The sequence below is a fragment of the Miniopterus natalensis genome, chromosome 18 (assembly GCF_054644295.1).
Source record: "Miniopterus natalensis isolate mMinNat1 chromosome 18, mMinNat1.hap1, whole genome shotgun sequence".
Classification (NCBI taxonomy): domain Eukaryota; kingdom Metazoa; phylum Chordata; class Mammalia; order Chiroptera; family Miniopteridae; genus Miniopterus; species Miniopterus natalensis.
The window spans coordinates 23,667,814-23,685,795 of record NC_142098.1 but is presented as its reverse complement, the minus strand read 5'-3'; the positions used below and the strand labels follow the sequence as shown (position 1 = coordinate 23,685,795).

The 17,982-nt window shown below is 43.9% G+C and overlaps 1 protein-coding gene across 3 annotated transcripts in view; it reads left to right on the top strand.

Moving 5' to 3' along the window:
- Positions 1 to 14,302, top strand: part of PDPR (pyruvate dehydrogenase phosphatase regulatory subunit) — a 30,607-nt gene extending 16,305 nt beyond the window's left edge. For all 3 annotated transcript variants that reach the window (XM_016196507.2, XM_016196511.2, XM_087827359.1), the window contains 9 exons: positions 85 to 209; positions 2,327 to 2,482; positions 2,671 to 2,804; positions 3,175 to 3,323; positions 4,002 to 4,114; positions 5,210 to 5,304; positions 6,614 to 6,703; positions 8,151 to 8,333; positions 9,644 to 14,302. In XM_016196507.2, coding sequence (XP_016051993.1) covers positions 85 to 209; positions 2,327 to 2,482; positions 2,671 to 2,804; positions 3,175 to 3,323; positions 4,002 to 4,114; positions 5,210 to 5,304; positions 6,614 to 6,703; positions 8,151 to 8,333; positions 9,644 to 10,048 — 1,450 coding nt within the window. In that variant the 3' untranslated portion in view covers positions 10,049 to 14,302. The remainder of the gene's footprint in view (positions 1 to 84; positions 210 to 2,326; positions 2,483 to 2,670; positions 2,805 to 3,174; positions 3,324 to 4,001; positions 4,115 to 5,209; positions 5,305 to 6,613; positions 6,704 to 8,150; positions 8,334 to 9,643) is intronic.
- The last annotated feature ends 3,680 nt before the right edge of the window (positions 14,303 to 17,982 follow it).

Here is a 17,982-nt window from a genome sequence, read left to right as displayed (position 1 = left end):
ATCCTGGTGGTTCTTGATTCCTGGTAGTGTTGAAAGTATCACACCTGAGGCCCAACTCCTCCCCCTCCCCACCGCCCCCAACAGGTACCTCGCTGAATGGATGGTGTATGGTTACCCCTCAGAAAACGTCTGGGAGTTGGACCTGAAGCGTTTTGGAGCCCTCCAGAGCAGCCGCACCTTTCTGCGCCACCGGGTCATGGAAGTCATGCGTAAGTGGAGCTTTACCCTATGGCACCTGCTTGCAGGTGTTTTATTTGGGGCCTGTTGTGTCATCCAGAGGACAGATTTTCCTCAGTTCTTCAGTAGTTGCTTCAAGCTGAGCTTGTGATGTTTGACTGTTTCAGGCCTGTGTTGGGGACATGGTCGCCCATGTGATATTTATGGAACATTTTTTCTTGCATCTATTACCTGTTTTCTTCATGGAGTAGGACAGTGGAATAGGACTTATGGGTGGTAATTTCTGCCAGAACCGGGGCAGCAGCTTCTAGTATGTTCCCAGCATTGCCTGCTTTCCACTGTGCCTGGAAAGCCAGTGTCACAGTGAATACTCTCGCTCCCCGCTTGGTCTTTGGGATCATGGTTTGCTTTCCAAGACAGAACCTGCCCAGTTATTCTCAAAGCTTCAAGCTTCTCTGAGTGATTTTGTCATTAACCCATGATATAGTGGCAACATAGGAAACCACTTCTCATGTAAATATAAAACATACATCCCTGCTCTTTCTCCTTGTTCTTGCTTCCCTCCAACTTTGAAGGGTTTGCCTCTTCATTTTAACTGGTTACTCTACCTTGTCTCATTTGTTTTCTAGCTTTTGTGTCAGGAATTGACACAAAATCAGATTATAATTTCATTTTCCTTATACTGAGGAACTATTTTCAGACTTTGCCAACATATGTCTAAATATTTTGGGCATATTTATGCTTAGGACTAAGTTTCTACATTGGCTGTGGCCACCGTTCTTGGTTAGAATAGACTGCTGGTTTACTAGCTGGAGGGTCCATTCATCATGAACATTTGGATGACCTTTAACACTGCATGGCCTATGGCAGAGATCGCATATTTGGGAGAGACTTGGACCTGGCATCAGTATGTGTAACTGCTAAGCTTCTTTAATTTTAGTAAATACTTTGGTTAAAATGTTGAACTATCGTAAGACTAGATTTCCCCACCCATAGTTACTTTAGAACCTGTGCAAATCATAACTGAGCTTGAATTTTTCCTTGATGATATGACATGTTTAATGGCATTTTCTGATTCTCATAAAATAGAAATTGCAGGCATGATAGAAAACGGGGAAGGGGAAAGTAGAACCTAAAATGCCGGAGATTGACAAATTGTCACAATGTAAGAAAACCAGTGTGGCTTCCTGATCTTTAATCTCCCAGCTTCTCCCACTACCCCAATGTACATCCTGTGTGGAATGGTGTGAGGTCAGGTCTTCTCTTTCGAAGGGACTAGAGTTCACAGTCTTTCTGGCTATTTTTACTCATTGCTGCTGCAGGTTGGACATTAGGAGAAATGAATTCTGACCCTAGCTTTGTTACGTGTATAATGTCACTGGGACAATACTGTGCAACCTATAAGGTTTCAGAACCACCAAATCAGGTCTGCTGTGTGCTCTTTCATTTCAGAAATGGGTTAAACATTAGAGAGAAAATATGTGTAATGGGTCTGAGATCCCAATAGTACAGGCATTGTAAAGAATCAAGTGCCATTTTTTCACACTTTGTAACCACCTGTGACCTTAGATATCACCTTGATCTCTCCTCCTACGGAGCTCAGCAAAGTTTAGAACTACAGTGGTATCTCGGTTTTTAAACATCTCCATTGATGAACATTTCGGGTCACGAACTCCGTAAACTCGGAGTAAATGCTTCGGTTTTCGAACATGCCTTGGGAGTGGAACATCCCGCGCGGCTTCTGCTGAGGGCAAGATCCTGAGGCCCGGCTTTCGGCTTTGGATCCCTCAGTTTTCGAACGTTTCAGAACTCAAACCGTCTTCCAGAACGGGTTACATTAGAAAACTGAGGTACCACTGTATGACCTTTCTTCCATTGTTTCTATCTACTAATTTGGAACCATGATTGTGAACAGAGATGCAGAGTCATGTGACTCATAGCTATATAACTATGAAGGGGTGATACTATCTCTTGCAGTATTTTTCTTTCTTCTGGAGCATGCCTGTTATACTGGGTACTGTTTGGCAAATTATGCTACATTAGCCTGGAAAGAATGCTCTTTTGAATGGGAGCAACTCCAGAGTCTAGTGGATAGTGGGTACTCAGCTCTGTGGCTTGGGCTTTCGTAGACTCTTCTTATCTGTTCTAGCTCTGCTGTATGACTTGAAGGTTCCCCGTTGGGACTTCCAGACAGGGAGGCAGTTACGCACATCTCCTCTCTATGACCGGCTGGATGCACAAGGAGCCAGGTGGATGGAAAAACATGGATTTGAGAGGCCAAAATACTTTGTGCCACCAGATAAGGGTAAAGAGGCACATTCTCATTTCTGTTCACTTTTTTTGCCCTGAGAATAAAACTTATTTTTAAATGTATGTAGTTAGAATGTGTTCCTGGAAGAATAAATAATAAAAATTTGCTATAGTAAACTATATAGGAGACTCCCCAGTATAAATCCCCTCCTTCTCTCTCCCTCGTGTTTTTCTGTTCCATAGACCTCCTGGCATTGGAGCAGAGCAAGACTTTCTATAAGCCGGATTGGTTTGACATTGTGGAGTCTGAAGTCAAGTGCTGTAAGGAAGCCGTATGTGTCATTGACATGTCCTCTTTCACAAAGTTTGAAATAACAGTAAGTATTTGGGAACCAGTGTAACAGACTAGGAAACGGTACATAGTTATTGAATGCTGCTTCTTTTCATCTGTCTCTTCAAAACTGATTCTGTAAGAACTCTGGTATATTTTAATGTCTTATCTTTATTACAACATTTTCCTGATTTTATAGCTTTGTTTCTGGTTTTTAATCTGCTTGCAGAGGCCCATTTATCATTAGAATCAACAGCTAGCTTTCTGTGTTGCTTCTTGCAGTGGCATAGATCTGCAAACATTGTTGCACTAGTCCTGGCTAATAGAATTTTCTTAGCAAGTTGCATTGCTCATCAGGCCGTGTTACCCAGCCAAATGCTCTTGTGCTCTCTCTGCTTTGTTTCTTAACCCTACAGTCCACCGGAGATCAGGCATTAGAAATTCTGCAGTACCTCTTCTCCAATGACCTTGATGTGCCCGTGGGCCACATCGTGCATACCGGCATGCTCAACGAGGGTGGAGGGTATGAAAATGACTGCAGCATAGCACGCCTCAGCAAGCGCAGGTGAGGTCAGCTGCCGTGCTAGTTCCTTCCAGCACTGGTTCCCTGAGGTGCTGTGGCAGAGCAGAGCACCCAGCTCACTCTCCAGGAAAGCAGAATTATACCAAGGACAGAAAATTTCACTACCCCACAGCCAGTTCATTAGCAGCCCAATACAAAAAGAAATCACCAGCAAGAAAAACAAACTCAGGAGATTATGTAAAACTTGATGTGGAAAATTACCCTACTGAGAGAAGACATTTTATCTTGTATTCTATACAGTGACAGAAGCCAGTCTTCTGCTTGTCCTTACATGGTGTGTCCTAGAGTTCCATGCTCCTGGCGCTCTGAAAGCTGAGAGAGCCCATTTGCCAGAATTCTATTCATTGCTTTGAAACTAGCTCAGAACTCAAATTGCTTCTTTTTTCTTTTTTTAAAAAATATATATTGATTTCAGAGAGAGAAAGAGAGAGAGAGAGAGAGAGAAACATCAGTGATGAGTCATTGATTGGCTGCCTCCTGCACGCATCCAACTGGGGATCGAGCCCCCAGCCCAGGCATGTGCCCTGACCGGGAATCGAACCCCAATCGCCTGGATCCTAGGTTGATGCTCAACCACTGAGCCACGCAGGCTGGGCTCGATTGCTTCTTGATCCTTCTTGCTGCTACCTGGTTTTGATTGCTTGTGGGTCTCACTTTCAGTTTCTTCATGATTTCTCCAACCGACCAGCAGGTCCACTGTTGGGCCTGGCTTAAGAAGCACATGCCACAAGACAGCAACCTGCTTCTGGAGGATGTCACCTGGAAATACACAGGTACCTCTCTCGGGGTCCTCAGGGGTCAGCTGAGTGAGGAAAGGCCAGTGGATCTGGATTTGTCAGTATTAGAAGCGTGGAAGAGGCTCTCTGGTTATAGAAAATTGATCTCTTAATACTTTCGTATGTTTTTTTAAGTGAAGCATGGAATGAGTTCTTCAGTAACTGTTTTGTTCATTGCTATGTCCCCTCAGACAGCATGTAGGAACACAAATATTTGTTGAATGAATGAGTAAATAATTTTTCTGTTTTGTTTTCCAGATTAAATAATTTTTGAGGCATTTTTATATTATCTAAGTATTATTTTATTTTCTTCAAAATTTTCCCTTGTTTTTTTGTTGTTGTTTTTTAATGAGTAAATAATTTTTAAGGATGACTTAAATTTCCTGATTGTCTCAGCGGTTCTGTCGGGAGCAGCCCTCCTCTAATGCCACCCCACCATTCCAGGTCTGACCCCTCTCCCGACTTAACCTACTCTGGCTCTTGTCCCACCAGTCCCTCATTCTCAACTCATTGTAGCAGCAAATATGATAAACTCTTGCTATCAGATTGGCAAACTACAGAATCTTGTTGAACCAAAGTTGTGTTCTGGCCCGTATGTGGGTAGTTGAAGCTGCTGTCACAAACATGACAGATCCAGAGTGACTGGGCAGCTCTCCTCCTGGTCCTGATTTGGGATTGGTGCCTTTTCCCTCATGTAGCCACACTGGAAAGATGAGGAGAATGGGAAGTGTGCAGGGGGGTTATGTCTGGCCCTGGAAGTGGGCTCCTGTCCCATTGGCCAGGAATTGGTTTCATGATCCCATCTGACTGCAACATAGGCTATGGAATATTGTCTTCCTGTGCCCCCAGGAAGAGGAAACACTCTAATCAGGCCTTCTCATGCCCGCAGTCAGTAGCTGCATTTAGCAGGCCTGTCAGGAGTGGTGTATCTGTCAGAATTAGGTACACCTTGGGTTGCCTAAGCAAAGGAATGCTTTTGTGGTCTTGTGACCCAGGCCTGGTCATAGGTGAGCAAGTCCACAACACACCTTTCCCATTGACTCAGCCGTTTACCTGGAGCAGCCAGACATCTCTTGTTCTTTTTCTGTTTAGCCCTCAATCTGATTGGTCCTCGAGCTGTGGATGTGCTGTCTGAGTTGTCTTATGCCCCTATGACGCCAGACCACTTCCCAAGTCTCTTTTGCAAGGTAGGTGCTAGTAAAGTTCTAGTTTTTGAATGGGCAGGGAATATCTTTAATAGAGATGGCAATTACATGTTATTACTACAGCATTAACACCCACAAAGTGTGTCAACTTTTATTAAGTAAATAAAATGACAGAATAAATTCATTTCTTTATTTTTCACTCTTCAAGGTTTCCTTATTTAATAAGCATCAGGATATATTTGAAGTGGATTTAACTTCTCTGAATATCAGTTCTATATATTTATTGCTTTCTATAGCAGTAGATTAAAATTCTAAGTTATAGGATTATGGCACTGATGCCAGAAAACACCAGTAGGGTCAGGTCCCTTCTCTCCAGCAACGCTTCCTCTCTCCCATGCCCAGAGTAACAGCAGCTTCTGTGTATGTGGCATCTTCAGGTAATAAATGGTGTGGGTGAATCCCTAAACAACTTACATAAGTTTCTTTCTTATACTTGGCCACAGCAGCTGAGTGAAACAAATTGTAACTAAATAAAAGAAATAACTAAATGCTCTTGAGGAAGTGGCTGATTTGAGGTCGAAATGGACAGATGTTTTTGTCAACCTATAACAAGCAGCTTGGGGACAGTTACTGACGGAGGCCCTTTGAAGTTCAGACCAAAGTTGGGATCCAAAGTTGATTTTTTCCTCCATGGCAGAGTGAAAGAAACAGGTAACTCTCACATAGCCGTTAGTGACTCCTTCATAGCACTGTCTTTGCTTCTTGACGAAGTGATCCACGTGTGTGTGCTCACAGAGCACCCCGTGATGTTGGGTTTCCTGTGGAAACAGTTTGCTGTAGTGCCATCTGGGACTTAGCACTTTCCTTTATGGGAACAGTAATTGAGACAGAGGTAACTGAGCTGCTGTGAACAGGTTTTGAACATTAGAAGCTCGGTCTCAGACTCTAGGGTAGCAGGTGAACCACGTTCTGTGGGCATCAGGCATCAGATCTTTTGTGGGCAGGTGCCCAGGACTGTCTGCCAAGTCCTCCAGAGGAGACATTTGCCTGGTTTTCATTGCTCCCCACACACCTGACTAAAACAAATCTTTTAGCAGGACTTTCCAAAAGTAGTATTTCATGCTTGGCTAGCACTCCTGAAATTGATGACATTCATGAGAAGAGATACTTAGAGGCTGTGCTCCATTCCTAATGACCTGGATACCTGGAAACAGACCATTTTGATGAAATTCTTTCATTCACATGTCTCTCCTTTAGGGTCAAAGGGTGCAGAACTAAGGAGAGGGGTTTACCTCAGGCATCCATCCCACTTCCCTTGGAGGTTTGACACTGTCTCCCTTTGTTTTCACAGGAGATGAGTGTGGGCTATGCAAACGGGATCCGGGTGATGAGCATGACGCACACGGGAGAGCCAGGCTTCATGCTTTATATCCCCATAGAGGTGAGAGGCACAGGTGTGCTGGCTCCCACGCCTGTTGAGCCTGGCAGGGTTAGAGCCATGTCTGATTGCGCCTCGGTAATTGAATAGGCTGTGCTAAAGAAACCAGATACCAGCTTTTTATTTTCCTTTCCCTGCCAGTCTCCATTGCTCTCTCTCTCCACTTCGCTAATTCAGGTGTTTCACTCACACACACCACAGGCTGTGTGGTCCCCTTGTCCACATTTAAAGTTGTCTGACCATGGTGGTGTGTTCAGTAGTTGCCTGTTCACCACCTGCAGTAATGCAATTTATAGAGCAGCAGACTGAATTAAAACACCAATGAAGCTGATTTTTCTGTTGTTTTTTTCCAGTTTTATTGATATATAATTGGGATACATTAGTGTATAAGTACAGCGTAATGGATTGACTTACACATATTGCAAAATGATTTCTGCCATAAGGTTAGCATCCATCACCTCATATAGATACAAAAAGAAAAAGCAAGATTCCCCCCCCCCCCCCCCGTAATGAGATCTCTTAGGATTGACTTCCTTAACTTTCCTACGTATCATACAGCAGTGTTAACTATAGTCATGAGATTGTACATTGCATCCCTACTACTTTTTCACTTGTAACTGGAACCTTGTATCTTTTGACCACTTTCCTCCAATTTCCCCTCCCTCCACCCCTACTTCTGGTAACCACAAGTCTAATCATTTCTGAGTTATTTTTTTATTCCAAATACTAGTGAGATTATTTAGCATTTGTCTTTCTCTGACTTAATTCTGTCTTGTTTTGTCTTTCATTTTACAGCTTTTACAACAAAGCATAGTCTGCTATTGGGCTTTAGGCTTAAAGTATATTTAGATAGGGATTGAATATTTTGCTTTCAATTTAGAGAACTTTGTGTTTACCTAAGTTATTTGATACTTACATGTTTCTGGAATCAAGAAAACATGAGAGGCCAATGTTGTGGGATGCATCCTGGCTCTTTCTATCACTCACATATGCTGTATTCTGTGTAAAAAACCAGATGTTATGCGTACACATTAGAATGATGTGAACCACACGTTTCATAGCATGGGCCAGCACACAGAGTATTGGGGCAGAGAACGAAGCCTGTGGAGGGTAAGTGGGCTATTCGAGAAGCAGTTCTGAGCTTGGTCATTACTGGGTGGTGACAGTGCTTCTATGAATTAATAATTGCTATGTAAGTACTTATGTTACTCTCCTAGACATTTTGGAGACGTGAAAAGATGCAGATACTACTTTCATGGAGATTAAGTCTGAGTTAAGGAGGACAGTGGCTCATTACTCCTGGGCTGTAGCACTTTGGTTGTTGATGAAACATCCTGAAAATTTTATACAACCGTTTCCTGTCCAGGTTAATAGTGTCCGCCATCGGGCACCTCACATACACTCCATGTTGAAATCTGAAGGTCTGCTAACCTCTCATTTCTTCCTCTAGTATGCCCTACATGTCTACAATGAAGTGATGAGTGTTGGGCAGAAATATGGAATCCGGAATGCTGGGTATTATGCTCTGCGTAGTCTCCGAATTGAGAAGTTTTTTGCCTTCTGGGGTCAGGATTTGAATACCCTCACCACCCCCCTGGAATGTGGACGAGAGTCTCGGGTGAAATTAGAGAAGGTACTGTGTCTGTGCACACTCCACTGTGACTCACCTGCCCGTGCAGGGCATCTGCCTTAGCAGGAAGAGGGGCTGACGTGGAAGGAAAATGTGGGAGTAGTGAAACCTTGGTGATAGCACTAGGTGAACAATGATTAGGATGTCCTTAGAATGAAAAGTATCTATGGGTTAGAACATCTTAATGTGAAAAAAATAAACTGGCAACACTTATTTCCAGCACTTAGTCTAAAAGAGAGCAGAGTGCTTTCTGGGTAAGTTTTCTGAGTTGATTGTGGTGACACATTAATATGCCATGATTATTTGTACAAATTCGTCACCTATTTAACTAATTCTCCCCCCCCCAAAAAAAAATTGTAATTCAAGAGGATGTTTGAAGTCTCTTTTCCACCTCTCTCAACCCCTCCCATCTCACTGCCACCTTTACCAGAAGCAGTTCCTCTCCTTTTTTAGAGCTTTAGTGTGGTGCAAACAGACAGGTGTATAATTTCCCCTTGCCACTTAAAAAAAAAAAAAAAAATGTTTTATTGATTTCTAGAGAGGGGAAGGGAGAGGGATAGAAAAACATCATTGATCAGCTGCCTCCTGCACATCCCTTACTGGGGATCAAGCCCCCAACCTGGGCATGTGCCCTGACTGGGAATTGAACCAGTGACCTCTTGGTTCTTAGGTCAATGCTCAGTGGCTGTGCTCCCTTGCCACTTTTTTTAACCTAGATAGTTGGATACTACACACTCAGTGGTATTTTTAGCAATCATTCCCTATCAATACAGTAGATCTACAGTATTCTTTTTGAGAAATTTTCTGATATAAGAGTAATGAATATACTCTATTTTCCAAAATGAAGAAAATTAAAATCATACTTTACCTATTGAGAGATAATCACTATTGAGTTTATTTTATCCTGCTTGACTTTGTACATACACATTTAATACAGAGACATATGCATGGACTTTTTATTGGGATTATATAAAAATGCTGTTTTCCTAAAAATTCTAGCAAGTGTTTTTGATAATTGATTTTTCTTTCTAAATATTTTTGTTCTACATCGTCTTGTGATGGGAATCTGTGTTTATAAAATAGAAACAAGGGTACCTGTGTTGTTACAAAAATTCTCTGAAGGCATCTTGTATACTGTGAATGCAACTTTTCACATGCTGGGAAATACACAATATCCCCAAAGCGTGCTTGGGGATGAAGGAGAGCATTGCACCCACTGCAGTGGCACAGGGGACCCCTCCTCCTCCGTTGTGTTGCTCATGTGCCAAGAGGTAAAGTGAGCATGGTGACTTGGTGTTGCTTCTCTTTCCTAGGGGATGGATTTCATTGGTCGAGATGCCCTGCTGCAGCAGAAGCAGAACGGAGTGTATAAACGCCTCACTATGTTCATCCTGGACGACCATGACACAGACCTGGACCTCTGGCCTTGGTGGGGAGAACCCATTTACCGAAACGGGCAGTATGTTGGCAAGACCACCAGCAGTGCCTACAGCTACACCTTGGAGCGCCACGTTTGCCTGGGCTTCGTGCACAATTTCTCCGAGGACACTGGGGAGGAGCAGGTGGTGACAGCAGACTTCATCAACCGGGGAGAGTATGAAATTGACATCGCAGGACAGCGGTTCTTGGCCAAGGCCAGGCTCTACCCGGTTGCCTCCCTCTATACCCATAAGCGTCGAAAGGATGATGTGGAGCTAAGTGACTTGCATGGGAAATAACGCCAGGCAGTCTCACTTCCTCCCCGTCTTAGCATCTTAGGAGCCTCTCTCCTGCTGTCCCTCTTAATTTAACCTTACCTCCCATCTCTTATCTCCCTGATGTAATCTTTAAACTTTTTGCTTTGCATCCTTTCTTGTCCTTTCATCTCCTCCTCCGTTTGCAGTTCCCCATCTCCTAATACTCATTCTGGGTTGTCTGTCCCCTCTGTCCACCCCTCATATTCCCATGATGACAGGAGCAAGCCCAACTTGTGGTATTGGGTTATGCTGACAGTTCGATTCAGATGCTGTATCTAGAAGCAAGGGAAGCTGGTGGTACGCAGGCCTTGGGGCAGGAGGCCATCTCCGTGGGGCCAGGTGTTCTTGGAGCAACCTGTTAACACAGGTGGGTTGCTTGCTGTATGTTACAGCCCCGAGGCAGCTTGCTCTCCTGTTCCACTGTGCTGTGAGTTAGCACCCTGATACCTCTAGCAAGATGACCATCTACCTCACTGACGAGAGGCATCATGTGATTGTTATTGGGCTGCAGCAGAAGTAAAGTTAACCTGACACCATTCCCAGCCTCCCTACCAAACTAGTTATCAGACCATAGGGCCAGGGCCACTTGCCTATAATTTTATTCATCGCATGTTAATCTCTATAATGACGGGTTTTGCTTGTTAGGCTGAGTAAACAAGTAAGCCACAATATTTGAAAGGGGAAAACCATGTTGCCTTTTGTGTTGCTTTTTCTAGATGAAAGGAAAGGGTCTTAACCTTAGAAAGTACCAACACCAAACAGTGCTGCTTCTCTTCCCACCACTCAGTCGTCCCATCCTGATTTTCCTCATCAGTTCCCTTGCCTGTCCCTTCGTCAGTAGGCCCACTAGCTCAGCAAACGTCTCTCCCCCTTGAGGGGAGGGAAAGGTAGCGCATCCCGTCCATACTGAGCTCAAGAGTACTAGAAGCCCAAGCTCAGCTTCCTCTGGCACAGAACTGAGCCACAGATGACCCCCGTGGGTCCAAAGTTCTGTGTGTACATTACATGAGCCTAGCAGACTGCTTTCCTCCCTTTCCCTGTCCATCTAGCTCTCTGTATCCTCTGGAACAGAAAATGACTTGGGAGTGTCTCCAAACAGACCATGCAGTTAAGGAGTGGCTCTTTTTCAGGCATGAAGCCTGAGTGGTATCAGAGACTATACTAATCCATCCCAACACTTAATTTCCCCTTGCACCTAAGCTGCCCTAATTTGATTTTTTAAAAGTATAAACTGCTGTTAGAGAGGTAACTAAACTGCAGCCTTTGTTGCCTTGGCATCGTAGAAGCATTAGCTCTGCTAGATCTGTAAATCTAGTAAAGATGATGCTCTCGGGTGCCGCCGCCTTGCTCTGGCGTGTCTGTTTTATCCAGTGAATCAGACTGCCGCCTTCTAGACATTTCCCCAGCCAGACAACACCTAGATTAGGGTCCACCCTTTTACGTCTTAGTTGACTTATTAAGGGAGCATGTGATTATAACTGCTTGGAGGGCCTTGCTATTTTGCTGCAAATGTATATTTAATAGCCAAGAGATGTTGCTTCTAGGCAAAGAGGAGAAAGAAGACAGGTTGCCCAGCTGGAGAACAGAAGCGGTGCCAATGCAGGTGTTACCAGCAGGGAGCCCACTGACCCAAGATGAGAACAGCTGATACAGAGCTAAAGTTATCAAATGCCCTGCACCATTCCAAAATCATCTTTTCTAGAGTTAAGTGTAAATTCCATCTTGTCCATAGTAGAGGTCACACTCCTAAGACTGGCAAGATGACACTCTTCTAGGGCATCACTGGTTTACTGGGTACCTTGTAGCACACATTATTTTTTGGCACTTTAAAGTTCATCCTTGAAGTCTTTCTGTTCATTCAAATACAGGCAAGTGTGAATCTGGTAGTTTTCTCTATTTGGTCCTAAATCTGAAGGGGATGACTCCTTCCCACCTCTTGCATAACTGACAATCAAAGCATCTAGTATGTGTGTCATTTCCATCTCAGGGGCTGTGGGGCCACAAGTGTTTGTCTTGTGTGACAACTCACCTTTCTCTAGGAATTTGAGGGGTTCTGGACTTGAGTTTAAGGTGGTTGGCACTTTTTTCTCTAAAATGATCCATTACCTCTTTTGCCCTCTTGGGGAGGGGCAGGGCTCTGCATGCTTCTTCTATCTTGTCAGCATATTCAATTGAAGAATCTTTTTGAACCTAGAAACACAAAATGTGTTAGCTTCAAACAGATGAAGACCCAGGGTTGCAAGTCTCCTGTGCACCTTCTCCTCCCTTGAAGTATTTTCTAAGCTCCTTGTTACTCATGTATGTCCTGTTTCTTGGCATTGCCATGAAGTGTGCATCAGAAAGATTTCCCATCTATGACACTGTCACTAAAGTCAGAAAAGCTCTAATTCAGAAAGTTTTAAGAGCAAAAAGGGGCAAAAACTACCTGCTTGGATAACCTGAGTGATGTCTTTAACTTGTGATGTGGTCACATACACTGCACAGGCAGGACACAGATAAGGGAAGAACTGCCACTACAGTGCCAGTGCTCTTCTGCAGAGTCCCTGTACCCCAAATGTGAGCAATGCTATCCAGGCTAGGGCCAAAGACCACTTAGCCCAGAGATTAACCCGCTTCACTTTGGCCCAAAAGTCCCATTTCTGCAGGAGTAGAGCATAGTCACTAAGATCTGATTCACTGCCCTGGTTTCCAGCTCTGGCTCATGGATATGTGCTGGCATCTGAGTGTCTTCACCACCCTTTCAGAAACTGAAGCAGGTAAAAGGGAATCTTCTGTGACCTGTGGTCTTTGTTCTGACCTGGAAGGCTGTGCCTGGTAGGACAGCTCGCTGGCCTGCTTTCCAGGGTTTAGCTACAAGATTCTTTTTTTTTTTTTTTTTATCTGTTTGTTGCATCTTGAGGAGTGTAGTCAGCAAGGATCCTCATTAGTATCTAAGGTGGAGGTTTGGTCAGTGCTTAATACTGAAAAATAACCTGCCCCCCCCCCATACCCTCCCGCCTTCCCTCAATCCCTCACAAACTTTGATCTAAGCAGCATTTTATCAACACAACATAGGGGAAATTTTCTTGTGAGGAAAGACTTTTCATCTCACACATATCATTTCCAAGCACATGGATTCAGGAGAAGCACAGCCGAGTGGAAACAATGGTAGGTGAAATAGTAAGATGTTTTAGGCATTAGCTATGATGTCCAACAGGAAGCTGTGAGTACTCTGTGGTCTGCCAGTCAGCGCCTTCCCCACTGCCTCCACTTTATGGTGCTGAGTTGTAAGGCTCCTTCATTGTCAGCATGGGGCTCACACTTGCAGTCCCTCATCACTAACAAATGTACTATTTTCCAAGAGGACCGAGTATTTTTGTATGTGCTTGCCTTCTCTTTGTCCATTACATATCAGAGCTGTTCCTTGTATAATATGATTCTTGACTTCTCTGAGCAGTGTCCTTGGAGAATTACACAATTCTCGTGGGCCATTTTTCTCATATTTAGATCAGCTGTTTTTATCCTTTGCAAACCTTCTGCCTTCTTGTTTTTCTGTCTCTCAAGGACACTAATTACAAGAGGTGGGAAGGACATTTTTAGCATCTGTTTCAGAAGATCTAAGCCAGGAATTCCTTTGCACACCAAGAACTGGGGCTTGGAGCACGTCTTTTCTCCACACCAGCTCTCGTGCCTTACACTCCAGTGTCCCATGATGGGTGGAGAGAGGAAGGGTGAAAGAGTAACTCCATTTCAGGCTGAGGGTTCCCATCACCTGCTCACCTCTCCTTCCCCAGAACAGATGGTGTGGGGTAGAAGGCTGCCGCAGCCCATCTCAGTGAGGGGTTTTCTAACAGCACAGTTCACACTTTACTCTCTGGTCAACTCTCGGGATGTGTCAAAGCATCACTGTAATTATTGTAAAGTGCTATATTCATTATTCGCATCTGTAAATGTGCAGTTCTGTTCAGCCCCTTTCTGTCCTTATGTAGCATTAGCATGTGGTCTTGAAGACATTCAAGGCACTTAGGTAAATGGGATCTTCTCTCAAGAGCCCTGGTGACGTTAGGCCCACAGGGTGACCGAGCATTTCTGCCCTCCATGAACATGATTCTTGACTTCTCTGAGCAGTGTCCTTGGAGAATTACACATTTCTCATGGGCTACACATTGTGTACTATGTTTCTATCACGCCAGATTTCAATTCGTTTTCATGTTACTAGGTTTGTAAATGAATAAACATACATTTTAATTACTCTTACCATGTATGCTTGTGAAATATTCTTCACCTGTATGTGTTTGCCATCACAAAAGATAAACACTGCACATGAAACAGTTGATTCCTGTGTTATCAAAGTATAAAGAATGTGGAAACTGAGGTAAAGTAGACACAGGCATGATGTTAGTGGTGGCCTGGCTGGTCAGAGGAAGCCTCTGTTCCTCCTGAAGTTACTGTCACTGGGTTTGACATCCTGCCTTACAACTGACTTCATATTAAGAACCTGGTACTTATTCCTGACAAGCCTGTGAGCCAGTGTCTGTGGGAAACAGGAGTATGAGCATTCTTGGTCACACCCGTGGGAGAGAACAAGATGTGAGAGAAGCAGCCAGTGATCTTTGCTGTACCGAGCTACCATCCACAAATTTAGTCATGGGACTTTAGACTGTTTATTCTCTGAGCAACTACATCTGGGAATCCACAGGTAAGTTAACATGTCTATAACAACTTCATTTTATATTCTAAACCTACTCCTTTAATTTCCAGTTTCATTATTGACCAACATTTGTTAGAACTGAAAAAGCACTGAGAACATCCCAGAGTCTCCAAGGCTAACTCCAAAAGAGGAGTTCCAAAGACATTTTGCACAATGACATTTCAGGGATATTTGGAAAGCCTCCCAATGGTGATTACTTTGAAGGAGACACTCTCAAATTACATGTACCTTCTTATTAATATGGTATATAATGCACTTAATTTAGTATGTTAAGTCATTCTAGAAAGAAAGCAGCCCAGCAAGCTGAGTGTGAGTGACAAAGACCTTCTAGCTCCTCCACCAAATGAAAGGCCAGCAGAGTTCATTCCTGCCAGGACCAAGTAGCCCTGAGCCAAAGGAGACTTGCCCATGATGCACCTCACGTCTGGTGTGAAGGCCTCAGGGCAATTCAACATCATCATCTCCGATGCCTCCAATTCTGGCATCCTACGCAGGAGGGTGCTCAACAGGGGCTCTGAGCAATAAAAACAGAGTCCTCAGCTTTGGGGAATTCAAAACTTCCAACTCCTTATACTAAGAAGAGCCAACTAGGCCAAGTATCAGAAAGCAGAACCCTTGCTGGAATTATGGAACACACCTACGAAGTGCTTGGCATGAAGACTGAGAGAAGATACTCTGGAAAGGAAAGGAGCTATGGAAAAGCAAATAACAAATGTGGTGACAGATGAGGCTCTGAAGGGCTCAGTGCTACAGCCCTCACAAAAATCTGTGGGACATAGCGAAAGCAGTTCTAAGTGAAATTCATCCGTGGTCCCTGTGAAACCGTCTCAAGATAGCTGCTTCTTCACACTAGTCTCCCTGTAATCTCATCTCCATTATGACCAATTTCCCTCCCCTGACCCAACCTTTCCCTTTCTGCTTCCCTCCCTCTAAACCTCTGCGCTCTGCCCTCTAAACACCCTATCCGAACTGAAACGTCCACCTCCCTTTACTAATGTTCTCTTCCTGTCTCAATGGAAATGTAGCTTTTCTGGGGAAACTGCCACTGCCACGTGGCCAACCCTGTTTACTGACCTCACCATCAAGAATTAAGGTCAGCAGCCCCCTCACCTCTGAAACAATATCAAATGTTTCAAGCATAACAAAGACCCTGTTCCTCTCTTGCTCACACTAGCAGGCACCCCCTACCTAACTCCAGCCTACATCGAGTTAAGCCTCCGCAGACCTCTGTCTACATAGAGCTTCTGAACCCACGACACCACTCCTCTCCTGCCCTATGACCTCTCTCCTTTCTTCCTTCTTGCAGATATCCTGTCTCATCCCAGTCCCTGAATCTCCACCTACAAAACCACCATGCCCCTACAACCACCTCTTCCTTCTGTCATAGGGTCACTGTCTTGAACCTTGCTCCATCACTTGTCCTCTCTCATGTATCTTCAACGTTTCTTCTCCTCAGCATTTCATATGCTCAAGTCCCTCTCAGCTGATTTAAGAAGTGAAACAAAGCTCCACAGTTTTCTTCAATTAGTAATATTTAACTTTAATAGTCTAAATTATAAAACAGTCTGCAGACATTCAAATACAGGAGAAAAATTAAGTTTTTGCACCATACAAAAATAACCAATACCAGTGTTAACGATATTTTTCCAGAATTTTGGTTTTTTGGAGCAGTGTGTTGCCCTGATGTCCACTGTTTGCCACCACATTTGTCTCAAGTCCTTTTCTGATATCTTAGAGATTGCAGTCTGCCAACTAGTTTTTAAAGAAAAAATTTATTTTTAACATGTATTTTACAACTTGTCCTTTTCCCTTGACAACAAATAATAATACAGAAAGGGTTGCTTATATTGTTTTTCATTTTTCGCCCATCCTACTCTCCTGAATTGAAAACTACCGGTCTTTTGTCCCCTCACCATGGACACACTCTCCCTGGGAATGCTGCATTGCTAATTTTCAAGGACGCTTTCTGGCACCATCTCACTTGACCTCTCCACAGCAGCTGACAGTGCTGTGATACCTCCTGCTCACGCACTCTTTCCTTCTTTTATTTGAAGCCTACTTCCCTGATCACATCTTTGCACACTTCTCTCCTCTGCCCATTCCCTATGTGTTGATATCCCTCAGGGCTGTGAGACCAGCTGCTCTTCTCTGTCTACCACTCTCCAGGGTGACTTCCTTTCTACTGTGACAGATGGCCTACCCCAGAGCAGTCCTGAGCTTTCCACCTGCATATCCAGATGAAGAATGGCCATCCCAGAGGTCAAACTGCACACATCTAAAAGGTAAACACATCCTCCTCAATCTCCAGATCTGTTCCACTTCCTGTGTCCCCAGAGACACCATAGCTAGAATCCTGGGTGACCCTGGATAATCCCCTCAGCTCTGAGCCCATCTGACATCTTACCTGAAACCCTCTCCCTCAACACTTGGGTAGGTAACCCTTCTGTTCTCTTGTCACACATTGTACTTCTCTCAGCAAAGAGTCTGCCACACTGTATAATGGTTGGTTTGCAATCAGGGAAGCAACATAGCAACCCAGTGAGACTATGGACTTTAGAGGCAGACAGAGCTGGGTTTGAAAATGAACTTTAGAGGCAGACAGAGCTGGGTTTGAAAATGTCCCCACCTCACATTAGCTGTTTGGCTCTGAGCAAGTTACTAAATCTCTACTTCAGGCTCCTTATCTGTACCGTGGAATAGGAACACCTATCTCAAATGGTTGCTACAAAGACTAAATCAGACAATACAGGAAAAACATGGCCACTGGCACCTAAGAAGCACTAAGTGGTAGATGTTTATCCCCTAGATTTTAGGGGCTCTCTCAGGGTAGGGACCAATTATAACTAGATCATAATTTTCCTAGTATTCAGCATAGGCACTTTGGAAACATAAGCTGATGAATGAATGAAAACAGAGAAAAAAGGAGATGGGAAAAATTCAATGATGACTGAGATCTCAATCTTTAGGCCCCCAGACTTGAGATTTCTAAGTAACTTAAAAGAATTAAAAAAGGAGAAAAGGTAATATTGATATAGTTACAATGTTCCAGACACTGCTTTATGTATACAACTGAAATAATCCTCATAGCTCAGCTGTTGTGGCTCAGTGGTTGAGCATCAACCTATGATCCAGGAGATCAAGGTTCGATTCCGGGTCAGAGCACATGTCCGGGTTGCGGGCATAAGCCCCAGTAAGGGGTGTGCAGGAGGCAGCCAATTAATGACTC